We start from the raw sequence: 27070 nt of genomic DNA on the forward strand, positions 1-27070 counted from the left end.
GCCGAGAGCAAAAAATACCATGGCCAGTATATGCATGATAGAGTCGTGGGACCAATGTGAGGGAAAATAGAAAACCCAGAGCACAAAGAAGAAGGAGGAGGAGGGGAGGCCTGGGAGAAGGAGAAGATATCGACAATGCCGGTGCACATATCATACCCGAGGTCCAGCGTATATCTTGATATACCAAGACACAGACATGTCCACCTGGGCAGGTATGGTAACAGAGGGGAGAGATCCCAGGACCGCTTAACAAGAAACAGAGTGGGAATTGATGAGAAAGTAGGTATTATACTCAAGATGTTATTTCAAATGTTGGGAAGAACATCTGGAGGTACCACAACATTGCATTATCTCAATGTTATACAGGGCATACAGGAAGTAATTGAGAAAGGGACATACTCAATACTCACTAGTAGGATGGGTATGTACCATGTACTCGAGGAGACATCTGGATTAGAAACCCAGAACTTATTGACAGCACAAAATTTAGTACAGGGTAAGATAGGCACTGCATTCTCAGTACCCACTAATAGTATTCGCCCTACACAGTCTGGAATCTCTCTGCCAGCTTCAAATGACTAGAATTTTATACAGATGGTCGGTTGGAATGTAACTCAAAACTTCAAATGTTCATTGGAGGCTGCCTCTCCGGGTATTTATGACAGCCGGGCCTAAATGCAACACCTTATAAGACTTTACTTGGCTCTAGTATCTAGTGATAGACGATCCGCCTGCTCCAGCTTCACAGCAGATTTGAGCTGTTCTCGCAGGCCGAACAAATGCTGGGAAGCCGTCTTCATGGTCTCCTGGTTGCTGCCATCTTGAACATTGATGGATGCCTGCAACACATAGCTCCCAGTCTGTTCCAGGGGTGCCATTTCTTTGAACTCGGGAAGCTGCTGCCGAGGCACACGGGACTCGTGGTCGGTAGCAGGGTAATGCAGCACCCGATGCAAGAAGATAGTGATGTCTTTGTGGATAAAGATATCGCCCTCGACCACATACTCGGTCACAAAGCTGCGTAGAATTGGATTAGCATCTGACAATCATAAGATCCACATTTATGAACTTTAATAATAAAAAGAAAGAAAGATCACGCCACGAAACGTACCTATAGCCCCACGCATTCATGGCGGGGACGATATCGCCCCGCGGCAGCGAGGCGCTGGCCATGACACGAGCCGTGACAGCAGATCGGGTTCCTGCTTCCGGAATATCTCGAAACTCCAGTTTCCAGGGTTGTTGGTCAAAATCATATGAAACTGGGTCGGTGGGTTTGGAAACATCCATGCCGGCCATTTGGGTGTCAGGATCCGGGGCCGGGGCGGCCCCAAAGGCGGAGTCTGAGACGGGGCCGATAACCTGGGTGTAGAACATGCCACCATTGAGCATCTTGTTGACGCGTTGCAAATCTCCTGACTGCAGGTCTTGGCTGCCCCCCGTGCGAACGGTGGCCAGACCTGGTTTCCGATAGGCCTTGAAGATCAGCCGACGCTCGAGGGCGTGGCGAGGCTGCATGGCCGTCAGCCCGGTGAGCTGCTGAAGGAGCTCATGATGCTGATGAACGGGGACCGAGGCGAACAACAATAGCTCATGCATTTTGATGAAGATTGGTGGAACGGGCGAAGTCGGGATGTGGTTAGTCAGGGTCCAAGCTTCGAGTGGCGGCGATCCGAGCTTATCAATTCCGATCACATAAACTCCAGTGAAGAATTGAGTAATGAGATTGTGCCCTTGCAGAGGAAAATCAAGAAAATAAATTGAACAGATATGATTTTCTTGTACTCTTGTTCTTTTTTTTGGTCTTCTCTCTTTTGAATATTTTACTCTCTTGGACAATTCCAAATAAATTATATCAATCAATTAGAATATTCAAGTGAGTAAAGATAGAGAGAAGAAAAAAAAAGTTATAGTAATGTCAACACAAGAACACCAGGTGGAGAACCAGAAGCAGAAGATCCAACGTTAAGTTCGCGGTAGAACGTCTCACGGGGAAAAATAATTGGCGCTTTGACTAGGTAGATCCTCGCAGGGACGGGGAAGCTTCACCGAAGAATCGAATTAGGCAAAGGATCGGATAATGGTGTCCGTAAGCACCAGGCAAATTGTATTATGTGCCAAATGTACCAAATAGCGTGCGGGGGAGAAGATGACAATCATATGAGAAATGCCGTTTTCCGTTCTCCGCGGCGCCGGCCACCAATAGTGTAGCCAATGGATCTGAATTGCGTGACTCCAAGAGAGCAAAAGAGATGCAAAAGATGCAAAACGAACCAAAAAAGCAGAAAAAAGCAGAAAAAACCGTCAACTCAAACTTCGGTTCCTCATCGGCTCCGAGCGGCTCATCCCAATGCGGTAGTCCATAGCCAAACCATAGATTTCTTACTTTTCCTTATCTTTTTCTCTTTTCCCCCTCCATTCACTCCTTCTCAAATATCCTAAAAGAAAAACACGATATCCCCATATTGTACGAGATCCAGATATCACATATTCCAACCTCCATACAAAAACTCACCAGTCCGCTACTACGCTACTCTTCGCGTCCCGGGCTAGTTCGGATACAACCGGGCCCCATTGATTTCGCACACTCTGTGAAATTGACCACCTTCCTTCACTACTACACACCTCTTACCACCGCCACCTCCACCCCCACACATCTATCAAAATGCGTGCCACTTTCGCCCTCAGCAGCGCCTTCCGCACTCCCTTGATCCGCTTCGTCGGCAAGCGTTCCGTCCCCAGTACGTGGCAATGCCCTCCCCACCTCCTAAACCCCCGGGAGGAGCTCCTCCCGAAGCTCTCCCAACCCTTCCGATAGCTATTGCCAACCCCCGAATTCCGCGCTAACATCAATCCTTTCTCCAGAGACCGTGGACCACACTCCTCGCGTGCACCCTGCTTCCCCCGAGCGTGCCCTGCCTGACTCCTTCGCTTCCTACCGCGCAAAGGCCCAGCAGCACGGTCCTCTTGGTCGCTCTCAGTTCAGCGGTGGCATTGGCGGCATGCCCGGTGCGGCCCTTGGCCCTGTCCAAGCTGAGGCTGGTACTTTCTTCGACCGTGCCGAGCTCCCCACTCGCTTCGGTCGCTTGCCTTGGACCGAGGCTGAGATCGAGGCCATTGAGACCGGTGGCGCGAGCATGTACGCGTAAATAAGATTACCCTGATCTTGTTTTCTTCTGCCGGCGGACATTTTTGTTTTGTTTACATATTATACCATGAAGCGATGGGGTACGGTACTTCTGTATGAAGTTGTGCGATGGAATATTGATACCTGCTGGTGATTGGGTGTCGCCATCGCGATTATTGGAGAGTTGCACTCGAGGCTTTGAGTTCTTGTGCATACACCATGTACAGGAATATCCAGCTCTCATCCTCGAGGATCATCTACTCTATGGTCTATCCTGCAAGTCTGAACTCTCCCTAGGCATTTGGAGACGTTGCTTGCCACTTTTTTTTTTCCCTTTTATTCTTAACTACGGTTCACTCCTGTTTTCTTTGAACCTGGCGCTGGTGGTCTTTGGGGTCTTCTTTTTTTTTATCTTCAGGCGACGGAACACAGAGCTTCTCGTCTTGCCATTGAAAAGCATCGAGTGTAGATGTTCGATTTTGGGTTCACTGTCACATATTCTGCTCTGAGAGCATTTGGTTTGGAACTTTCCAAATCCAATAAAACTATTTTTTTTATCTACCCATCTTCATGCATAGATCTCTCTTGTATACCGTATATGGCATTCTTCTATAGGTCGGAGAACGCGTGTTTCCCCGCACGTGCCCTCCCTAAGTCTGGGCTTCCGATTCGTGGCTCTTACATCCTTCGACATTGACACGACAAGATGGCATCTCAAGCCAACAACAGATTAGCCTTTCAAGAGACAGACGAGACAGACAGTCCAACCGCGACCTATGTCTTCTCCGAGCAAGATTCATCAAAAGGATCCCGAGCGCGGGTGGATGTTATGGTAGGTCTTCATTTCCATTGACCTGGATCATCATTGATATCTGGCTCAATTGCTGTCTCGATCATGTACATTATGAGTCGTTCCACACATACAGGGGATCATTATGGTCTCATAAAGGGGAAATCGGTCCTTGCTGGAGCCCAATGCGATCTCTGCCCTAGAATACCGTGGCATATATTCACCATGGGATTTATAGACTAACTATGTCACTGATCAGAGCTCGCCGCCTACTTCATCATGGTCCGCCAAGCCTCTCGTAACCACGCTGAGGGATATCTTTTTACCATCCGGATACCCTCAAAGTGTGAGCGACGACTATCTACCGTGAGTAGTACTTGCAAAATCCATGCTTATTCAATGTCCAACTGAAACGATTTCAACCATACTAACATTGTATCGTTAGATATCAAATTTTTGTGAGTTGCACGGTGTGATACATAGTAGCAACAACAAAAACAACCGAGGATCGGTGGACCGTCATCAGAGAGCTGAAGCTGATGAAACATCCTACATTGTCAATAGGATTCCCTGCAAGCATTCTGCAGCTCCATCGCCGGCCTTCTCTCCTCGCGAGCGGTATTACAAGGTCTGTCACGAACTCCAGTGAATCTAATAAATTTACAACTTTTGAATCCCCAGTTCAGCAGACTAACCATAAGCACCTCCAGGAGTCGGCGTGGGCAATGCCAGCGCTTCACCAACAAATGCTCTCCTTCTGCACATCCTGCAAGACTCCTCCGGGCGCGTCGCAACAATCCTGTTCGCGCACAGAGTCGGCACAGCGCTTGAGCCGGAATGCAAGACATACCGACTAGCAGCAGATGTGTTCAACGACATCGCCATGATCCTCGACTGTCTTTCGCCCATGGTGCCGGCCGGCGTAGCGCGAGTAACTGTCCTCAGCGCAGCCGGGATCCTACGAGCTCTATGCGGCGTAGCAGGCGGAAGTTCAAAAGCGAGCCTGAGTGCCCATTTCTCGCGATGGGGCAATCTGGCCGAGCTTAATGCGGTAAGTTCGCCGTCCTGACTTCTCCTAGCTGGCGATTACATACTAGTAGCTGTGGAAACCGAACTGATACATCCTGTTACTACTCCAATAGAAAGATTCCTCTCAGGAGACTGTGATATCCCTCCTAGGCATGCTTGTAAGAGCCCATCACACCATCACACCATCCTATCCTCCATGCATCAATCGCAGTCCGCTTTTCAGCCTTTTCAGCCGATGCTAACAATAACCACCAGGTCGGTTCGCTCGTCATATCACATATAACAGGCTTCAAAACCACCTGGGCTGCGCTCCTCGTCCTCCTCGCAGCCCACCTAAGCCTAAACTACGCCGCCGTGCGCGCCGTGCAAATGACCAGTCTAAACCGACAACGAGCAAACATCGTCTTCTCAGCCTTCCTCTCCTCACTCGACGACAGCCTCCTCACCACCAACCAGAGCACCAGCAAACAAGTCACCAGCAACAACAACAACAAGCAACCGACAATCCTCACCCCAGCCCAAGCCTCACACCAAGAACGCATCTTCCCCCGCGACGGCGTCCTAGAATGGACCCCGTCCCCCTCCACACCAAGCACCTACCTCGGCACAGCCGAAATAGGCGTATCGCTCCCCCAGTTCCTCACCACCACCCACTCCCATCCCCACTCCAGCACGACCACGAGCGGAGCATCCTTCCAAACAAGCATCCCAATGGAAAAACTCCACAAGCTCTTCGCAGACGAAGGACACATCCTCTTCCTCTTCCCGCGCGGCAGGGGGCAAGGCACGGCAAAGTCCACCTGGCACGCTTCCATGCTGCTGAAGAAAGGGTGTTCGGTGCAAGCGCAGCTGAAAGCGTGGATGCATGCGCTCTTGGCAGCGCGTGTTTTGTCCGAGTCTGAGGTGCCGACTGATGGGGGTGTAGAGGATGTTTTCTCGGCTGTGGAGCGGACGCTTGGGGTGTTGAATGCTGGTGCGAGTGAGCGGTGTTTTGCGGCGTTGGCTGGGGTGGGGTGGGTGCTTGATATTGGGGCGTTGGAGACGCGGGGTGGACGGCGGGTTGCTTGTGTTGAGTGAGGACTTGGGGCTTGGTAAATAGTGTGCATAGTATATCGTATAGTAAGTAGTATGGATTATGAGATATTATTCCATTCAAGCTGCAATCAATTGGTTTATTCATCACGCTGGAAGGACCAATCTGGTCTTGGTAGTGTACAGGTGCAAGCAATGCTTCGTGGGATAGTGAAGGGCAAACCACCTAGTGAAACTACTACGTAGTATGTAGTCCAGCTCTTGCTTAAGCACTGAGACAAACAACTGCCAATTTACAATGCTACGAAGAAGCAGGAGAAAAGGTTGAGAGGGGTATCAAGTCTATCAATTCCAAGAAGTATACCGCACCATGCTATCGTAGCAAGCTATAGACACAGATCCACCAGTGCCAGAGATGAGGAGAGCATAACAAAAACCAGCAAAACGCCCTCGCCCATCCAATCAGTCTATATATGAGATATGGGAAATTTTTCCAGGGTCGTAACATGGACAAAGAACAAAGAACAAAAAAAGCCAAAAAAAGCCAAAAAAAAAAAAAAGACGCAGACATAAATGCTCGCTGAACAACAGTTCGAACAAAGCAAACCATCCAAAAAAATGACACATAATGAAGTCGAAAAAGAAAAAGAAAAACGCCGTGTTCGTATGCTGATGCATCGTGATTCTCATACACCGCCAATGTAAACGCTAGCAAATCGGAGCATGTCGTGTGTTGATATGGTATAAAGGTCATGCTTGAGGGTCATGCAAATTGGACCCCCGAAGGGATCGTTGAAGAGAGGGGGAGGTGGGTCGTGGGAATTTTGAGACAGGGGTAAGAGGAGAGTAATCGTCATGTCGGAAGTGGGTATTGTGAGACAGGAGGGGGGGATAGCGTATATGATAAACAGGGTGGATGGATCCTAGTCGTCCAGGCCGAGGATTTTAGGATCACGAGAAGACGCACTCCCGGTAGAGCGCTTCTTGAAGCCCAGCTTCATGCCCATCTTCTTCCACGGATTCTCAGTGCGCAACTTGGGACTGTGCATGGGAAGATGAGGCTCGCTAGCGGGCGGGGTGGTAGGCGGGGTCATTGGTTCTTCTGCGGTCGGACTAGACTGAGGACTAGTCGAGTCGTCCGTGAGAGCCATGGCTATGGAGTCGCCGCTTGTACTGAGCAGAGCACCGGAGGAGCGTTTCCCGACAGCGTGGACGGCGCCGAGGGAGTGGTTGTTGTTGCTGCGGGTGTTGAGGGAGCCGGGGAGATCCTTGATGGAGGACTGAGGCGAGATGCGCTTTACCCTTGAGCGAACGCGGTTGACCAGGTGCTCTTCCAGACTGGTTGTGGACAGGTTGATGGAGTCGTCTGCGGCGAAGGGGGGTTCGGAGGGGTAGACTGAGGGGGAGGTAGTGTGGCTGTTGAGAAAGGGCAGGAAGATAGATTCCTCCATCAACTCGTGGATGTTCTTGACTGCGAAGTCGAGGGTGTCGGGGACCGGGGGGATGATTGCGTTTCGGTGATCGAGGAGGCCATCTCGGACTTCGCTGGAGAGGTTGATTTCTCGCGGGGCGCCGGGGAAGATGTAGGCCATCAGTAAGCGCTGCCAGAGCATGTGGAGATGTTGAGCCTCGGGGGTATCGGTTGTGACGGCGGTGAGACCCAATCGGTCGACCAAGGTGTGATATGTTTCCCGATAACGTTTGGCCTCGAGGGTGAATTCGAGGGTTTCCAGACAATGGTTTTGGGAGAGGTAGGCCATGAAGGCACTAAGGGTGTATGGTGGAGGGGCGGTGTTGGCCAGGACATCGTCGAGGGATGGTCGCATGGGACAAAAGGCTCCCGACGAAACGGCCAGACTAACGGGTCGGGAGCCGGACGAGTCCATATCCTCGTCGGAATCACTGTCCGACGAGGTAGGGGATAATTCGGGGGTGGTGGATGGAGAGAAGTTCCAAAAGAAGGCGGGCGCCAAGGTCTTCTTCTTCAGCATTGCGGAGAGTGTTCGGCGGGGTCCCTGAAACCGACGTTTTCTCACCGACCCTCCCCTATGTGATGGACGGGACTCCAGTTTTGTTTTATTTACACCGGAGTGGGAAGACGAGGGTTATTGGGAAGTGGTGAGTAGTTGAAGCATGTGAAGTGGTTTTTTTCACTTGGTTAACGTGTAAAAGGCGAAATGGGGGAAGGAATGTATGGGCGGATCAAGTTCTAGATAAGTTAGGGAAAATGCCAGAGAAAAAGAAAAATTGCAAAAATGCCAGAACAAGACAAGTCTCCACCCGCACTTCTGGAATGAATTTTGTTCGGTCGATCATGACGATACCCTATGTAATTCGTGTATTAACCTGGTTTGGGCCCAAGCAGAGTGGAGTCTCTATTTTTTTTTTTTTCTTCTTTTTTTGTGGCAAGCGTATTTCAAGTATTCGTATTTTTTTTGTTATACAGTTCTAACTAAACCTGGTAAACCTGGCCAAATCCCTTCAATTACTCAATTACCCCAATACCTCAAAAAACGCAAGGGGCTTTACCTTTTTTCCTTTCCTGCAGGGGGTAAAGGAAAAAAAAAAAGGAGAATTAATAAAAAAAAAAAAAAAGGAAAGAAATTCCAGAAGGTGCGTGTCAATGTCCCTGAGCGCGTGGCGATTTTCATACAGTACAAGGTCTCGAGAAATTCGAGAAACCCGAAAAATTCCAGAACAAGACATTCTCCTATCAGCTAAAATCAGCCAATCTGTGGGCTCGATGGCCCCACGATGTCCAACGCAACGAACGCTAAGCACGCCATTATCCGGTCTCGGAATGTCAATCGTGTTGACCCACGGTTCAGTATCGGGCGTTTGGCCAATCAGTGCCAATCCCTTGCATTTCCCTCCAGAATGCTTCCACGTCATTCCCAAGGTTATAAAGAACTGAACCAATGGAAATGAAATCAAGTGATTTCCCTTGCCCTGGCGATCTCTCTTGTTTCAAGCTTTCCATCGATTCATGATAATATAAGTAAATCTAATGTAGAAGTAAAAGTACTAACTCGTGCATCCAGGGGAACAGTGGCAAAGAGAGGCGCTCACTAGTCATGTAGGAGCTTTTCGAATACATATTTCAGTATACGCCGCGTTATACATGCTACCTTGTCAAATCCGTCAGACCCGATCTGTAGAATTCTAGAATTCTAGAATCCCCGCCGAAGCATCTTTCCTTATCCACGATCGCCACACCCGGTCGCCCCGAGACAACTTCTTTCTTTCTATTCCATAGTACACTGTACTATATGACACTTCAAATGGTGCCTGGATCTCCTTCTCTGCCTAATCTGCCTAAATCTGTAAGCGCAGGGATCGCTTCTAAATTTTTTTTTTTTTTTTTTTTCTGCTGACAATCGCCACTTCCTAAATCTTCCTTAAACGCCCTTCTTCCATTTGACCATCCTTGTCTTGACTCCGACACCACGCATGCCAAGCCAATAAATGTGACATGGGCATCGTGGTGGAGGCTTGTTCCTTTCTATTTTCCTTTCTCTTTTCTTTTCCAAGGTTCTCTCCCCCCCCCTATTTAACCCGATTCGGTCAATGGAGGTCTGAACCATTGTCCGGAGTAACTACCACTTTCCCGTCGGGATACTTTTCTCTCTCGGAGCCTGACCCCAAGGCCGAGAGAAACCGAGAAACTCTGAAAATCCGGGACCCGCAAGAGGATCTCAGGGACCTTGGCAATAAAAGATCCACTGAGTCACTGATAAGCAACTTTTTTTCTCTTTACGCCGACAGCGGAGAGTTTGATAAGATAAACTTATCTGTATAATGGGGTACTGGTTGACTCCAGGTTTTCAGAATGATAAGGTTAAGGTGAAGAAATCCATCTACGATAGAACCCAGTTCAAAGTTTGGCTTTCGTAGCGTGACATGCGACATGAACCTATCTGCAGCAACCCAGTCTACTGCAGTTTTAGCTGCAGGGATTTGAACCAATCCCCAATGACCGATAAACCTACAGAAGGGAAAAGAAGAAAAGAAGGGAGAAAAAAAGAAAAGAAAAAACCGGAAAAAATTGGGGTAATAAAACGAAATGAAATGAAATAAAAATAAAAGGTCGGAGCCAAACAGCTAGCATATCCCTTGCTCGAGCTTCCAACCTGCATATGGTCTAGAGCAGCACCTCTCCTGTACTCTCCTGCCGGACGGCACAGACCTTACAACCCTACATGAGCGCCGAGAGGGGAAAAGAAACGAAAAGAAAAGAAAAGAGCTCGAGCTCAGCTCGGCAAACCCAATCTCCCGCGCTCTTCTCTTTCCCTTCCCCCCTAAGCACTTTCAAAAATGAAAATACAAAAAAAGGGCTTGAGGGGGAAAACCCCAGAGAACCAATCCAACCCCGTTCCCCATGCACACTGCTACAAATATAAGCAGCCTCTCTTAGATTCGGAGTCCACCTACCATACACGATCTCTCATTTCCCTCTAGTCCAACCAAAACTCTACTTGGCACATTCCCAATCCACAATTTCCCCGACTCTAAGACCTCGGTAATCAGCAAGGATTCCCCACATCGTGCGCACGGGTTCACCACGCTTTCCCTTGCTGGTCAGTTTTGTGACTGGTAGGATCCTCTCACGCTTCTAGAATTACGCCAGGTCGGCTGGAAGCGACGTGTCCCAAGCCTTTCCTTGCAAGGGCGTATGGGGTACCTTAGTACGAATCGATAATACGGGGGAGCCACAGCGGGAACTCTCTTTTTTAGGTCTCGTGTCCTGTACTCTGTGGTGTTTATGGGGTATGCATGTGTGTGCATGTATGTATAATGCAGTACTAGTGCCTCCGTATGAGCTTCGTATAAAAGCGTGGGGAAATATTCAATGTTCAACCTGCGCGATTATTGGCTCGTCCATTTTGCTCTTTCGATCGCGTCTGGTTACACATAATTTACTCTTAGTGCCCTCATGATTGGATTTTTTTTTTTTTCAATTCCCAGCGGAGAATCACCCGCTGCGGGTTGTTAGGGGATTCAGTACTGGGGTGGGAAAATACCTCAACGTCTACAATCGTGCTCCATAGTAAGAAACTACACAGTACCTGAGGGAAAATCGGCACAATAGACGATCATACGGAGAATAGAACGTCATTCCCAACAAATCCGAGCTATCGTATCCAACCCCCAAAATGACGTGCAGCTAGGATGCATCGGTAATGAACTTTTCCGATCGGCCAGATCGTGAGATTCGAAACCGGGGGGCTGAAAAAAAAGGAGGAGAAAAAAAAAGAAAACAATCAACAACATCAGATCATCTCCTCCCCGAAATTCTGGAATATCAAAAGTTCCAGATTCCTTCGCCAAACAAACTCCACCAAGCACAGTCGATCAAACGGAACGGCAGAAGCCGCGAATGACCTCATGAGCCCCACCAATTGGCCAAAATCTTGATTTTCAACGAGACTAAGGAGAGAAAAACCTATCGAAATAAAATTAACAATATGCGAATCGAGCCTGAAGAGTTTCACGGATCTTCGCTTATGTCTCTCTCGGGTCGGGTCGAGTCGAGCATGCCAAACGAGAGAGATAGGGGCAAAATGACAATGACTAGTAAAGGCGACAGGCGAAAGCCGAATCGAATACTAGCGATAGACCACCACATACTTGTAGGCGCTACTTGAAACAACAGCTGAACACAGATCTCGATTTGGAATTCAACCTCGTGCCCTAATCGTAGGTACTGTTTTGCTCACGTGGATCCACACTCTTGAATTCAAAACCGAGATTCCAATTCCAGTCTAGCGAACACTATCTCCATCATATCCAACTATATCTTGGAAAAGAACAAAGACTTTACATAGGCAAAACGGCCAGAAAAGTGGAAACATATCAAGAACAAGAAGTAAAGTGGAGAGAGAAAAGACAGGGGAAAACATTTCCTTGATGCCAAAAAAAAAAAAAAAAAAAAAACTGGATGAAGATCTGCGCTAAGAAGAAGCTCCGTCTGGAGGAGTGTAATTGTGGGCGGCTGTATTTGATTTCAGGCCCATCCAATCCACAAATATCATGCTATCAGGATTTCTGTGTTTCAACGGCGACTTCCGAATCCTTCAGACGGATCCTTGTCCACCACGGTACCTACGCTAGTTGGGATTTAGTCTTAGTTCGTTAAAGAGAGAAAAAAAGAGAAAAAAATATTCCTTGCGCTGTGCGCAATCTAGCCCCCAACTTGATATAGCCGCTGGCCCTGATGATTTTTTCGTTTCAGGTTGATGAGTTTGGCAGTCTCCACGATCTGATGGAAGATCTAGACCTTACCGGGCATAGTAACGGAGGCTGAAATTTATACCTAATATCCACTGCGGCGGTTACCTGTTGCTGGATTTGGATTTTCAAGTCTTGTTCTGTACGTACCATTGAAATGTTTTCATTTTGTTGAGCTTTTGTGTTTACAATCATCAGTTCAAGACATAATGTAACTACATAACAGCGTAGCAACAGTAAAACCGTGCCTGCATATCGTCTTTTCTTCTGATTACTTGCAGTTGAATTCGTACATGCACGTCAACTACTGAAACATTTACATTCCATACTCAAATGTCCGAGTAAAAGTGTAGTAGTTATAACTTATAACACCAGGACCAACCTTGACATATCAACCGACATCTCACTCAAGTGCTACTTTTCTACACCCGATTTCCACCCATACTCATCAAGCTTGATCCGCCGACATACTCTTATTCTCTAAACACTGAAAGATAGGACTCGAGGTGCGAGGACTACTTACTCGCCCAATAACTAGCATCAAACCCATCCATCCACTCGGTGAATTCCTTTCCAGAAGCAACCCATCCCTTAATACCGCCCTCCAGAACGAGGCTCTTCAACCCGGTATCATGTTCTTGCTCAAGGTAATCCGCAAACCACGCGGCCGCGCGAGTCCCGCGTCCTCCGCTAGAGCCTATACATTACAATTTAGAAAGGTCAGAGAGGATCCATTGGAACGCCACCCGCTTAAGGGAAGTATAAACCAAGCGAAATAGGGCAATGGGAAAACAGAAGAGATGAACAAAGAAACCCATTGAAAAATTCAAAATCCACAATTTGAAAAAAAAAAATGAAAAAATTTAGAACTCACCGCAGTACCAAATCACTTGTTTGACCTTGCCACCCGAGATAGCGGAATGCAGACTAGGCAGAGAAGGGAATAGACTCTGGGCTGGGAGATTCAATGATCCACGGATAGTGCCACCCTAAGTCCAATGACCGAGTCAGCTAGATTAGTTCCTAAAATTGTACGTACATACTAAGCTATATACGGTATTCCGTACGGCACCTGGGAGCAACCAATCAATTGATTAGATTGGCCAAGATGCCGACTCGCATCATGTTCGAGTATCATCTTCCCATTCATACCTCAAAATCATTGCGTCGCAAGTCCACCAGAACAAAGTCTTTTCTCCCCTCCCTCAACCACTGCAACACCAGCTGTCTCTCAACACCCGGCGCAGTGGATTTGGGGGCCGGATAGGCCGCATGCCATGGCTGAGCCGTCGGCGTACCGCGGGTATTTTGATTGGATGAGGTCGTCATGGTATAAAATCGAATTGAGACGGGTACGGAATAGATTAATGTTTCCAGGCGAACACAAGGCAGAGAAAGTGAGAAAGAAAACTTGACTTAACCGGATTAGCACCGCTGGCATGAAAGAAAGTGTCAGGCACGGGGGAGTTTCCCTCGATTACTAGTGGCATTCGATGATTGGCTCGAATACAAAAGGTCCCGTTGTTTCCCCGGCAAGAGGTCACATGGACTTTCACTACTAGCGATCTGGACGTTTCAACTGGTTACATATGTATGGGAAAGTCTGTTTCCTTGAAGCTAAAAAAGTAACCGCTACCATGGGCTCTGTGTGAGTGGGTGAGATATACCGAGAACTCCGAGTACTCCGTGATTTCAAATCTCGGGGCTTGAATTCGGAATTAAACAACCTTGTGAAAGTGATGGCGTCAACTGCCTTATCTTACGCGAGTTTCTTTTTTTGGGCTTTTTAATTTTCTCTCTCTTTTAGCTGCTGGGTTTCATGTAGAGAGTTGAGTTTGTCAGGTCAGCCATTGAATCATTAGGGTCAAGCCAGAGTCAAGCCAGAGCTATGCATTCTGCGGGGTACATCGGATTAGCGTGCATTTCAGCCTGAATTGACAATAGGAGCTGCGAGTCGCGACAGTGAATACTAGCTGCAACAGATTGCTAGCTATCCCTCCCGAGGACCGAGGTCAATTGCTTTTCTCTCTTGCTGCCCAAGCACATTTAAAAGTGCTGTACAGAGTTGTATAAGCCCGCCTAACATACTAGTATACATACTCAAGCTCTAAATATCTAGTTAAATCCCCCAAAAATGTAGCTGGATCTCGATTAGGCCCTTCAAGCTCCAAGTAAGCCCTCAAACCTTCATCTTCATCCTACATGCTGTACATATCTTCAATCGGCCACTTGGGCACTAGATCGACAGCAGGCTAGTACAACCTTGGACATCAAGCCTAGTCCATCCTCCCTGAAACGATCTACCTCGTGAGGCCCGAGCAACATTGAAAAAATCCCGACACATTTGAAGGTTATCATTGATCCCCTCAAGCATCATCCCGTCCGGAAGCCCAAACACCACGCACCCAACATTGAAGTACATAGTCCCCTCCGTCCCAAAAAAGCATCCATCATAATGCACGCACGCACGCACGCACGACCCCATCCGGCCACAGTATTCCAGCCCATCAACGAAAACGACACCGAAACCCGATCGCTGCAGAAACCCCCGACTCCACACGACATACGACACACGACACAGCCACGACGATCCCCAATCAGCCCACGCCAACCAAGCCAAGTCAACACAAAGAAAAGAGAAAAAAAGGAAAATAAATAAATGTAAAGAGCCAAAAAGCCAAAAGCCCAAAAAAGAAAACTAAAATACCGTGGTTGCCTGGGGGTCTCAATCAAAACAGAGCAACGTGCAGCGCCAAGAGCCACCACAACATCCCAAATGCGGGGGTAAAGCAAGCTAAGTGGTCCACAGCCAAAGCCCAAACTCAATCACGGATACAGCTGAGGCAAGAGCCCATGAGGAGAGGGGAACTTCATGTGGACCATGACATGATTCAGGGTTTTTGAAAGTACTGTAGTACCGTACTGTTTACATATGGGGACCCGGGACATCTGGAAGGTGGCATGGCATGGCAGTTCGGAAGCCCACTGAATAACTGAGGTAACTATGACTAAAAAAAAAGAAACTGAAAAATGGGACCACCCACTCGGTACTTTCGTGCATGTATGGAGCCACATTTGAGGTCTGGGGGTGACCTAGCTTTCAAATTTAGCTTGAATGTTAGCTTCAATGTTGACTGGTGCGTGCCGCATCAGGAAGAGATATCCCATACATCCCTGTTCTGCGGCTTCCTCCCCGGGGAAGGGTACACATTAGCACATCCTGTTGAAGCGTTTATTGGACGTTTTCTTTTTACTGGGCTTTCCGTACCGGGGGGACATGGGGTTTGAGTTTTTCGAGTCTGTTGGACGGGATGTATAGTATCAGTATTGTAGTAATATTATATCAAGCGTACATACAGTATTCGATATTGACAAGGGTTCGTGGTGATGACATTTGGATATGATGTGTGAAAGTTTATGTCGATCGCGTGGTGTTTGTCTACATAACGTCAATGTACATACTTTGATACGCACCAGGGTCAAAGTTGAGATCCCTGTTCTGCAGTATGTCATTAATTCCCAAGGGCTTGCTTATTTGTGGCAAATGGATATAAGCTATAGGCAACATGTAAGGGTAGTACATACTATACTAGTTAGTAGTAGTAGTAGTAGTAGTAGTAGTAGTACATTACATATAACTTTACTAACGTGAAAGCTAAGCCGGGTGGCGCATCTTTCTCTGAGTGACATACTTCTTCTTTTTGAATGTGGCATGTCTCTGAAGTGGAGGGTGATTGGGTGACTTGTGCTTTTGCTGATTGGGTGGGACTGGGATTGAGTTATGTCCCTTGCAAATTCTTGTGATACTGGTGATCACCTCGCCACTCAACATAAGGGTATTCACGTCAACGGGTTTGCCTATTGGGTCTCTCGGCCTCCCTTGATACATAAAGCATGTGCAGAGGATGGCACGACATTGATAGATGGTGTGATGCAGAGACATGTTTTGGGGGCGTCGTGCTGAGAACATTTATCAACTACTATTACATAGTAAATATATACTAATGATATCATAGCCCTAGGTAATTACTCGTAGAAGATGAAGTAGCCGTTCCAAGCCATAGCAACTCGTTTCCTAGGAGCAACTGTGACGGGGTAATAGATTTCTTTGAGCCAGCAAGTAATTGAGTTGAGGCGAGTGGCTTCTGGAAACAGAAATTTGTTCACTGATGTCAGAGCCTGACAGGCCAGTGATCCCGAGTTTGCACAGCTGATCCTCATGATGAAACACAAATGGGGAAATGCTATGGCCATATGCACCAGGCCATCTCTTTCTATGCAGATGGCAGATTGATCAATTGAAAATGAGGTCCATCATAAACGAATGTCAGTCAGTATACGTAATTGATGTGCAGTGAACACGGCCTGAATCATCTGATGGGTCAACTTGATAGCGAGGGAACGCGCGCTTTTGACAATTTCAAAAGCGCGCGTTCCCTCACAAATCAGTCTCCCTCTACTTGACAATCAGAACCAATGCAATGCCGGCTAAATCTAGACTCTGCAGGGTATTCATTCTGTAGGACCTGATGTGGAGCTAAAACTTACCGTCCATGTGGACTAGCGCCGTGCGGTTTACATATGTATTTGGGTGGGTAACTCACATGTGCATACTGTTGGCCCTCTACATATACATAGGAAGTTGGCATCAAGCACTGGCTGTCTGTCTGTTCAGAGATATGGCTTCAGACAAGGTTGAACGACCTATTGCCCTAGTAAAATTGAAGATAGTACGTACATCTACGTTTCACTCTACAAGACCACTCGCAGATAAGCACGCAAATGTATTAGTCGCCTACTCCGAAAAAGCAGGAATTATGTACGCCGCTCGGACGCGTAAAGCTCCAGGCCAAGGCATCAGAATCAGAAAAAAAAAAAAAACACACGAACACAAAAAGAACAATGCTATCTTATGCCAAACACTACCAGAAAACAAAACAAAGAAAGACTCGCTTCTGAAACGGAGCAAGAGGTAAACAAGAGACAATTATAGACACGGACAGTAGATTCGACAGGGGGTGAAACAATTAAAAGGGCAATCCAACAAGAGATAAAGGGAATAAGACCAGGAAATATGTGCATGCGTCGTTCCGCCCGGTTTGGTAAGACGGGGTTAACATCGCCATGTAAGTTGCAAAACACGGCAAGTCCCCCGGGGGAGCAGGAGGAACGACAGGAGGTCATGAGGGATAGCCCAGAAAATAAGAGTCCAAAATAAACGAGGATATGCAGAAAGCCCATCCTGCACAGCGCCAGAATAAGATAGGACCAAAAGCTGATCCTATGAATCGTGGCAGAAAGTCCGAAATGTGGTCGACGAGTCGTCAACCGTCGTCCTCTGTACAGGGAGCCATCCATTACCCGGTTCGAACAAAGCAAGTAATAACTTGAAGTGTATGATGTTATAACCGGGGGCAGAAATGGACGGCCTGGCAAGATCCTCAATCTAAGATAGCACCTCCCAGAATAACAGTCCGCAAATGTGAAGAGCCAATTGAAAAATTGAGTCTCGAAATCCGCTCGTTACCATGAAATTTTGGGATTAGACGGTGAACGCCAAGTGTAGTGATGAGGATGCAAAAATAGACAACAAGACAAGAAAAAGAAATCTCTCAAAAAATTCGCCGTTCCCAGCCGTGGCACCGTGAAAAGAAAAAGAAAGGGGAAGGATGAAGACGTAAGCATCAATGAGAGAAAAATCGTTCTACCCACAGGCGATTTGTAGGCTCAAGCGTCGAATGGGAAGAAAGAGTGTCAGAAGGAAGAGGGTGGCCATGTATGGAACTGGTCATCACTTGGAGAGAGAAAAGAAAATATCCCAGTGATAACGAGTCACCTAGTCAAGATGGCCGAAACAAAAGAAACCAGACAGACAGTCCCATGCCGACTTTGTCGTTGTTATTCTTCGGCCGTATTCGAACATTGTGGGCAGAGCAGAGGAAAAAGAAGGCCGAGTCCAATTCAGTATACCGTGGCGTCGCGTCATTTAGTTCGAGTTCAACCTGGATCTCGAAAATGAGCGGGCCGCGGATGACTGAAGGAAGCCACAGCTAGATCACCTACCGCAGCAGAGAGCCTTCATGACTTTCTGTACGAAAGTGGGTGGCTGGTCGTTATTTCCTTGCACGCCGCCAACCTGTTGATTATTCAGTGCTTGGTTTCCGGGGCTGCCGTGGCGGGGGAGATGAGCGTTGGAGTTCTGGAACTGGGCTGTGGTCGACGCTGCCGGAGTGCCGGTCTCCATGCCTCCGCTGGCACGCTTCGGGGGAATGCCGCCGCCGCTTTGGCGCTCTCGGGGTACCTTGCCAGGTCCCTTGGCGGGAGAGGGAGGAGGAGGCTGCGCGGCGTTTAAACGATCGGCCGTCACTCCCGGTCGTTGTTGACTGTGGCGCAACTGGCTCGCGTGGAGATCGCGCCCCGACGAGCTCTGGTGCTGGTTTTGGAGATGAGCCTGGGACGAGTAAGACTTGTAGTCCCATCCACGGCCATTGTTCAGCTTCATCCAGTCGTACTCTCCATCTTCAACATCTCCACCGTTCTTCAGGGCCTGGGTCAGGATATCGCGGAGGTAGTCGTAGTCTGGGGTATCCTCGAAGCCAAGGTTGCGCACGTAGCTCAGGTACTTGTTGAATTCTTCGGGGTAACCATCGCACAGATCCTTGATGGCGGTGGTTTGCTTCTTCTCTCCAATCTTCTCGTACTTCTGCTTGTTGGTAGCAGCCTTCAATCCCTGCCAGGGAAGACCTCCTCTCAAGAAGTACATGAAAACGTGTCCAAGGGCCTCCAAGTCATCACGTCGGGACTGTTCACGACCGAGATGTGTGTTGATGGACATGTACCGGGCGGTTCCGGACAATGACTTGCGCTCTCGGTAGGGGATGTGCTGCTTGGTCTTGGGATCACGGTATTGCTTGGCCATACCGAAGTCGACAACATGGATGACGTTGGCGGCCTTGGTACCCGGGCGTCCAATGAGGAAGTTGTCAGGCTTGATATCCCGGTAAATGAGGTTCTTCTCGTGGATTGTTTGCACACGCGAGAGCTGCAGATCGTTAGCTGGTAGTTCTACCTCAATATGTGATTGTAAACGTACCATCTGCTTGGCGACCATAACTACGGTCTTAGTAGAGAATCTACGGTTGCAGTGGTCGAAGAGATCTTCCAGACTAGGGCCAAGAAGGTCGATCACAAGAATATTGTGCAAACCCTCTTGTCCAAAATAATAAACATTAGGAATACCGGCTGCGAGACGAAATTAGTCAAATGACGAAAACAACATTCTCACTCTCCGTAATCGGCACTTACGACATCCAACCAGGATCTTGTATGTCCGGTACTCATCACGAAGCTGGGGAGCATCGCTCTTGCGGGGTTCCTATTTTTGGTCAGTTCGGCAAATTCGAGTGATGTGTACAGGGAAAGGGGTGGACACGCACGAATTTGATAGCGACCTGCTGGTTGTTGAGGAGGTTGGTACCCTCAAAGATGACACCAAAAGATCCCTCTCCAATTTTCTTGCCCACACGGTAGTGGACGCCCACCACGTTCGATGAAGAGGACGACATTGATGCGGGTGTATGGGTTGCGATCAGAAACTAGAATTGTCAATCACGGGGGTGATCTGAGGGACGTAAACACGTGACGGGGCACAGTCTAAACCGCAGTGTCAGCACGACGTCAAAAGCAAAGGACGCTACGAGCACACGACAATAATGGTTCATGTAAACATACACTGTAAAGATATCCGATCGTCAACCGAAATGATCCCAGTCACTTCAATGGATGCACAGCTCGGTCGATGTCGCCGGTGCGCGCAGGGTTGTTGAGCCGAGGAACGTTGTCCGGGGAGTGCTGAGACGAAGGAATGTGTCGAAAACTTTCCAATTGAGATGGAAGTAGAATTGGTCGAGCCGGGACAGAAATTGGAGACCTGGTGATTGGAGAGCAATGGTACGGGGCAATGTCTGGGGGCGAATCCAGTCGGGGCCAAGCGCAGATGCGGACGGTGGCGAACACGAAAGGGGCACAACGCTGGAAAAACGAAGCGAACCAAGACGATACACGCACCGAGGGTACTCGACAACGAGTACGAGCCGCACTGGTTGGAAGAGAAGGGGAGGGGAGAGGGTGGTGGAAGGGGGTTTGTGGATGTGGAAGAAGAGAAGAGAGGGAGAAGTTGGAAGAAAGGGAGCGGAGGGTATTGAGAGTGTATTTGGTACAGGAGACACCGAAAGATGCAGGTGCAAGCGCCGAAGATTGGCGATCCCGGGTGGTAATGACCCGTAACACCGTAACAAACCTTTGGAGCGTTGGGGGAAAAAGACCGGAGTCTCCTCCTTCTACACACTAAACTACTAGCGGCTACGGCTTCTATCAGAAGGCCCATTTGGAAGAACCAACTCTCTAGTGGAAAGTAAACAGTTGTCTATCAATACATGGCACAATCTGGAGGTCATAATTCGACGCATGAGAAGAAGAAAAAAATATGTACAAAAATAAAAATAAAACGTTGCTTTACTTAGGGCTTCGTGAAACACCCAATGGAAAGACCAATGTGCCTTGATACCCTAGGCTAATGCTGGCGCTTCCCTGCGTCACAGATCCTGCAGGCACTGGGAAACCCGGGAAAGTCCTTAAAAAACTTGAACACATGCACAAGGTATGAGTCGGGTGGTCACGGAATAAAATAGATATTTACTGATCACTACTACATAGTGTGGACAACCCCCCCCCCCCCATTTTTTTTTAGCTTGGGTTTTTTTGTTTTTTTTTTCTTTTGATTTCTTTACCGCTCTCAGGGGAGGTTGTCTGGACTCGGTCTGGAATGCGCTTAAATCAAGCGGTAAGATTGCGGTCTTGGCATCCGGAGCTTCATCGGTTTATAGTTAGAATCTAGATATGAACTAGATTTCATTTTAAGAACATTATTGTATATGGTGTACATGTTGATTTGTATTTTTTCATTATTTTTTTTGCCAAGCCAACATAAGTCATAGCTTCAACTGACAGCTGCAAAGGTTACAGATTCAGGGTGAGAGATTAATCATACAGTATTTGTTGCATTTGACACGTCTGCGACCCACTGGGGGCGATCGCTCGGGCTAAGATACGGTGTGAATGCTAGTTGTTTCAACTCGATAGCAGTCAAGCCGATCTATTTGCCGGATTCAATTCCCTGGGAATTCGGATCGAACAAGAATCATGATATGTCCTTGAAGCACGTGCTAAGCTAACATCAGGGGCCAGGATGCTTAACCCGGTATTCGTCATCAGGAATGCCCTAGGCCTCATTTTCAGGTTTCTCAGTGATGAGATCTTCATCCCCATCTCCATCTTGTTCACCATCCTGTTCACCATCCTCTTCTTCCTCGTCGTCCTCGTCGTCGTCATCGTCATCGTCGCTGTCATCTTCGTCGGAGCCACTTCCTTCACTGTCGCCGTCAGTTCCGGGATCATAGTCTTCTTCATCCTCTTCCTCTTCATCTTCAAGCTCCCGTTGAGCTTTTTGTAGTTCACTCTCTTCTTCTTCAGCGCCGTTCTCGGCAGCAGATCCATCCTGGTTTTTGCCCGCATTGACATTATACACCTTCGCGCGTCGGGCATCGGCTAAGCTTGCATCCTGCAGGCCATGTCGCTTAATGTAGGTGTCGATCCCACTAAAGTCGGCCTGATCGATCATCTGGAATTCGATTTCCACCTGGTCTTCCTCTGTGCCATTGCGCGGACGGGCGAGGAAATTCAGATTAAAGGTTCGCTGGAGAACAGACGTATATGAAACTGATTCGATCGTGTCGAAGGAAAAGAATAAAAGTGGCTTCTTGAAAGCGAATAGAATTCCAGTTGACAAGAGGAAGAGGTATCCTAGTAAGAAATAGACGTCAGTATCAATGTAAACCAAAACAACTCCAAGCATCCCAAGTGCCTATCTCAAGGGATACATACCTTCTTTACTGCCCCGGAAGGCTTTGACATGGTAGGCCTTCTCGCCCTTGCGGTGGGCCTCGGGGGTGGCGCTCACAAATTGTCTCTCATCGGGACGCACGACATTTGTGTTTGGCATAGTATCATTCAGCATCTTGCGAATCAAGGATTCCGCGGTTTCGCCCTCGTTGTGACCAACTTGTTGTCCCGACCCAGAAAATGCAGCCTTAGCTGGGCCATCAGCCACTGTAAAAACCATACAATCTAAGCCAGGTATACCCTCGGGCGGTGGTGTAATTCCATCGGCATATTCGGGAATAATACAAAAGTTGTACTGTTTCTGTGTCTTCTCCGGCACAGGGAGGCACAAGGCATGACCTAAATTGCAAGGAAATCAGATTAGTTTCAATGTTTCGTTCAATCCGATCATGCAAGGTAAAGAAAAGAAGAGAGGAGAAAAGAGAAAGATTTTAAAACACTCACGAATTCGATCCATGGGGATACCAAATTCAATCTCTTTTGTAGCCTGGTTTCTTGCGCGAAGCCCACCACTGGTGGTTATCTCAAGCATGAGCTTCTTGCGCTGAGGTATAGCAAATGAAACATCCTGCACATAAAATTGCACAGGGGCTTCAGAGTCTTTCAAGTCAGCAGCCAATTGCACAGTCACTGGCGGCTGTCCATTCTCTATTTTGCGCTTTTTCGTAGCAGGGCCGTTGGTGGGTGGCGGCACGATTGGGAGGGTTGTGGTATGGGCGGTCCTGGCCAGCAGGGAAGAGGTATATCGTGCAAGGTCCTTAAATAAGGGTTCATGGTGAGGAGTAGAGCCTAGAGAATTGAAATTGATTACGGTCAGTTGGTGAGCGACAGGGTGATGGTCGTCGCCATCGAGTGAGTGTAGATGCGCCGTTGGCTACGCACCGATCGCGTCGTAGACTCGTTGTTTTAGAGAGGGTTCGGTCGCAAAGGCCTCTTCAATCTCAACAATAGGGCCAGCAGCCGCATTGACAGCTGCGAATGCCATATTTTCCTACAGCTGCCCGAAGGTTTGAAAGCTGTATGACAGGGAAGGGCCGGGAAGAAGTTGAATCAAGAAGAATGATTGCCCCATGCGCGGAACTTTCTATCTCCCCTGGCGGGCCCGCGGATCGTCATATGAAAACCCTACAAGCTACATCATCGATACAGGCTTTTCTCATTATACTATAAGCAGTGTCTGCATAAATGAAGCCCTTTGGGGATAATTAATATAAATAACACTGCGATCACTTCACTTGAACAATCAGATTCTCAAAATGTTGTGAATGAACTCGAAAAATAAAATTGATATGGGTGCAAATTTCCATGCTAGAATACATTTAGGTTTATACAAATCGCTATCTTTGCAAATGAAGGACAAGTCCAGCCTTAGCTACCCGGTAGCGTTCACTGCGCTCAAGCAGAAGGTTGAACCTTGGCAGACTTGGTGGGCTTTTTCGCATTCGCCCCCATGAAGCGGCTGATGAAGTCGTTGGTCTCCTGGTCCATGATCACATTGCCATCAGCATCCAGTTTCGCCAGCTTGGCTGCAACACTGGCATTTGCCGTCGCCTGCTTCTTCTCGCCCCTAGGGGTCAATAAAGTCTGGCTCTTCATGTATTCCTGGCGGTATTCCTCCAACACCTTCTTCTCGACATATTCGGGGTCGTGCCGTGTGCGGAATCTGGAGTATTTGTTGCGCAGCTCATCAATGACAGTGGATGGGAAAGGTGGCTCATCCATAGAGGGAACCCAGGACACATCAGTCACTTCACTTCCTCTTGTGTCGCACTCGGACACCTCGATTGAGGGTGCAGACTCCGAGGGCCATGGGATTTCAATGTCCAATCCGGAGACGTATCGAGTAAAGCGAGGGAGTTTGCTTTCGGCAGATCGTTCCAGGAAAGGAGGACCGGCATAAACATGCTGGATTATGTGATCTTTTGTCTCGTTCCCCATCTCGAGGGCAATAACGTGTCGGACATCATTCATGGACACGGGCAAGCTCTGAGTAACGGTATCGGACTGGATTCCCATGGAGATCTTGGCGAATTCAGGAACATTGATCTCGGCCTGGATGATAACGATTCGTTAGTGATACTCCTCACTGCCGATTGACAGGCTCTCAACGGGTTCTAGAACGCACCTGGTTGATGTTATTGATGATGACAGTTTCACTATCTTCATTGACCTGGGTGATATCATTGATCTTGCCCTTGTCCCGCCCCCCGAATGACACAGACTCGATCTCCTACGGCGAACAGGATCTGCTTTCGGCGGAGGTGCTTGGGGATGGCCGGGGGGTGCATCAAGGAGACTTCGACCGAACCGTATGTAGTTGCTTGGTTGCCGACATGTCGCATGGGAGCCAGGGGTCCCTTTTCCCAATCCTCCCAGCGGGTAGCCCGCGCTTCCTTCAAGCCCGAGACCAAAGCTTTGTTGTAATCTTTTCGTACCCGGAGAACATTCTGGCGGTCCGCGACCTGGAGGGCTTGCTTGGCCCGGAAAATCTTCTTCTGTGCCTGCTTCCGGGCTGATGTAGCCCTCTGAACAACTTTCTGCATCTTGACGGGTAAAGGGGTTCAGCAATGGCCGACCGTGTGCTGCTTGTCAATAAGTAGCAATGCGCGGACGGAAAATTGCGGCCAAATTCACGACACGTGATGTGAAGGGAGCTTCATTATGTAAGCGATTTACACCTTTCCAAAAACAATTCAATGAACACGATAAATCATAGCTGCAAATTCCTTCGTACAAACGTTTCTGGCTATTTAAAATGGATAGTATTGGTATACTTTGACCTTTTAAAAATTTCATTGCCTTGCTGATTCTCTCTGATTGTGAAAAGGTGGAATCAATTTTTGGAAATATGTTCTAGTAGTTACTAATAACTATCATATCCGAACGCTCCACAGGCGCCGGTAACAACTCGAAAGCCTTGGAGATATGTACTTGGAACCTATTGACTCTACCCGAGCAGATACCACATGTATGGACGATATTTTGTAGTCTGAAAGACGCAGCTGTTCTTTGATATTCAACGTTATCTATGTTTGAACACGACAAGAGTTGAAGAATGATATGAGCTGTTTACATCTGAGCACTTGAGTATATAGTACTAATTCAATGTTAGCCTCAGGAGCCCCCGAGTTCAGTTCGCAATTAATCGATTGATCAGATCGTGCTTAAGAGCGATCAAAAAAACTCAATGCTGAACCTTCTCAACTTCCAAGATTGAAGATTGCAACCAACATTTGAACTTGAAGACCATTAGAACTCGGACAATTGGAAGATTAACTGGAGAGACTCCAAGTCTATGTGCCTAGTAGCATTTGAGGTATAGGTAGTACGCACCTGGTCTGATCCATACATAAAACCTACAATGAACCTTGGAAACTCAAAATGTATTAGAATATATGTAAGATTTCAAACTTTGATACTTACATGTAAATTGATGCGACCAGTTGACATCTAGACTGAACATTTGAAGTCATAGTATCCATGGATCATGGCTCTCAATATTGAACAACAGGCCCCTCAACCCAACACATGTATAAATGTATTCAACTGGACACATGACGTGTACCTCCAGGGTATTATTGATTTTTAGGCCAAGTGATTGATAGGTATACGTAATCAATGTGCACGCCTCTTAATATCATACAGGTCTTATCAATACACCAGATGCCTAGGCATAATGATCCACTCACTCAGACGCCACCAAGTCCCTGAGAATTTCAGTGGCGTGACTATGTATAGTAAAGTGCGAGTCCCCCATGTATTCTTTCAAGATGGCGTGAGGTATCTGTTCAGCCATGTAGCGCCCCAACGTTACAGGGGTGTTATAGTCCTCCGTACCATACCACAAGCGAATATTCCTCAAGTGGATTTGGTCCAGCTCGAATCCCCAGTCCGACGTCAAGACTCGGCCTTCGTCCACTGTGGCATCTACACCATGTCGAAAGCTCTCTTTGAGGGATGCCTGCAGGAGATGTAAGCTTTCAGGTGTCTCACAGAACTCCCGATCAGCAGGCTTCATGCGCTTCGTGGCACCAACCACGACCTCCCTCATCTTGACTGGATCCGAGCCCTTGACCATCTCGCCAAATACGGCATTCAGCATAATGCGAGCTAGCCAGGGTGCATACGCAAGGCAATTGAGCAGAAGTCGCAGATCCAATGTCGCACCTGTGGTGCCCAACCGCCAAGGACCCATGCCCGACACAACTCCCACCCCCAGCAATTCTGTGTCTGGCAATTCACGAGCACAGGCAAGAGCATAGGGGCCGCCTGCAGAGACGCCGAGGATATAGTAGTGGGCCAGATTTAGGTGTTTGGCCAGTTGACGGGTGTCGGCGGGCCAGTCCAGAAGCTTACGATTCGGCTGTGGGGAGGATAGGCCGAGTCCCGGGCGATCGATGCCGATGACACGCACGTTCACCTCGCACGCGGCATGATGAAATGATGCAGACTCAAATCGAGATCCGGGAAGGCCATGAAAGCGAAAAGTGGAGTGGCATTCTCACTGGTTGAGCCAAATTCAGCGAAGCCCAGGGTACGACCGTCGAGGAGAGGAATGGATTGATGAAGCCGTGCCTGGAGCGATGGGTCCTCAAGTAGGGAGCCGCTAGCCATACTTGTCGATCGGGCTCGGTGGCTTTTCACTAGCGAGGACGAAAGTGGGATTCCAGTAACTTTGGTAGGAAAAACCGGGGCAAGCTCCAAATAATTGACTGTGATTTTCTGGTATCAATTGAGATTTGTGTGGAGCGATAACAAGCTACAGTTTTACGTGGAGCGTCAAAAACAACGCTAGACCATGTCGCTTCTAGGTGCTCCGTACCTGTGCTAGCCTTGTCTTAAGTGCCCCAACTTCCCGTGAGAAAATCCTAAGGCCACCAGAATTTTGAGTATCTCTCAGCCGC

At 48.1% G+C, this 27070-nt stretch overlaps 9 protein-coding genes across 9 annotated transcripts; 2 read left to right on the top strand and 7 right to left on the bottom strand.

The window, feature by feature from the left end:
* Positions 1-695: 695 nt before the first annotated feature.
* Positions 696-1599, bottom strand: N7466_000086 (mediator of RNA polymerase II transcription subunit 18; the record flags this gene model as incomplete). The annotated part of the gene is made up of 2 exons (XM_057159484.1): positions 696-1017; positions 1112-1599. 2 exons carry the CDS (start codon positions 1597-1599, stop codon positions 696-698), a joined length of 810 nt encoding a protein of 269 aa, XP_057025732.1.
* A 1066-nt stretch (positions 1600-2665) lies between these two features.
* Positions 2666-3149, top strand: N7466_000087 (alpha-ketoglutarate dehydrogenase subunit KGD4; the record flags this gene model as incomplete). Its single annotated transcript, XM_057159485.1, has 2 exons — positions 2666-2741; positions 2866-3149. 2 exons carry the CDS (start codon positions 2666-2668, stop codon positions 3147-3149), a joined length of 360 nt encoding a protein of 119 aa, XP_057025733.1.
* Positions 3150-3833: 684 nt separating this feature from the next.
* Positions 3834-6023, top strand: N7466_000088 (RUS1 family protein; the record flags this gene model as incomplete). Its single annotated transcript, XM_057159486.1, has 7 exons — positions 3834-3959; positions 4177-4283; positions 4363-4375; positions 4482-4545; positions 4628-4968; positions 5060-5104; positions 5202-6023. 7 exons carry the CDS (start codon positions 3834-3836, stop codon positions 6021-6023), a joined length of 1518 nt encoding a protein of 505 aa, XP_057025734.1.
* Positions 6024-6901: 878 nt separating this feature from the next.
* Positions 6902-7969, bottom strand: N7466_000089 (regulator of G-protein signaling domain-containing protein; the record flags this gene model as incomplete). The annotated part of the gene is made up of 1 exon (XM_057159487.1): positions 6902-7969. The coding sequence occupies one exon, from the start codon at positions 7967-7969 to the stop codon at positions 6902-6904; it is 1068 nt and encodes a 355-aa protein (XP_057025735.1).
* Positions 7970-12730: 4761 nt separating this feature from the next.
* N7466_000090 (uncharacterized protein) lies at positions 12731-13535 on the bottom strand (the record flags this gene model as incomplete). Its single annotated transcript, XM_057159488.1, has 3 exons — positions 12731-12903; positions 13081-13195; positions 13359-13535. Coding segments are annotated over 3 exons (465 nt in total), but the record flags the coding sequence as incomplete, so codon positions are not given.
* Positions 13536-18261: 4726 nt separating this feature from the next.
* N7466_000091 (casein kinase I) lies at positions 18262-19771 on the bottom strand (the record flags this gene model as incomplete). The annotated part of the gene is made up of 4 exons (XM_057159489.1): positions 18262-19248; positions 19300-19448; positions 19512-19581; positions 19643-19771. The coding sequence occupies 4 exons, from the start codon at positions 19769-19771 to the stop codon at positions 18262-18264; spliced, it is 1335 nt and encodes a 444-aa protein (XP_057025737.1).
* Positions 19772-21486: 1715 nt separating this feature from the next.
* Positions 21487-23151, bottom strand: rtt106 (putative negative regulator of DNA transposition (Rtt106); the record flags this gene model as incomplete). The annotated part of the gene is made up of 4 exons (XM_057159490.1): positions 21487-22067; positions 22149-22505; positions 22611-22955; positions 23049-23151. 4 exons carry the CDS (start codon positions 23149-23151, stop codon positions 21487-21489), a joined length of 1386 nt encoding a protein of 461 aa, XP_057025738.1.
* A 410-nt stretch (positions 23152-23561) lies between these two features.
* On the bottom strand, positions 23562-24709 carry N7466_000093 (mitochondrial 54S ribosomal protein uL24m; the record flags this gene model as incomplete). The annotated part of the gene is made up of 3 exons (XM_057159491.1): positions 23562-24218; positions 24292-24336; positions 24389-24709. 3 exons carry the CDS (start codon positions 24707-24709, stop codon positions 23562-23564), a joined length of 1023 nt encoding a protein of 340 aa, XP_057025739.1.
* A 1142-nt stretch (positions 24710-25851) lies between these two features.
* Positions 25852-26780, bottom strand: N7466_000094 (alpha/beta fold hydrolase; the record flags this gene model as incomplete). Its single annotated transcript, XM_057159492.1, has 2 exons — positions 25852-26435; positions 26594-26780. 2 exons carry the CDS (start codon positions 26778-26780, stop codon positions 25852-25854), a joined length of 771 nt encoding a protein of 256 aa, XP_057025740.1.
* Between the last annotated feature and the right edge of the window lie 290 nt (positions 26781-27070).

The sequence above is a fragment of the Penicillium verhagenii genome, assembly GCF_028828195.1.
Source record: "Penicillium verhagenii strain IBT 33310 chromosome Unknown utg000002l_segment0_segment0, whole genome shotgun sequence".
NCBI lineage: Eukaryota > Fungi > Ascomycota > Eurotiomycetes > Eurotiales > Aspergillaceae > Penicillium > Penicillium verhagenii.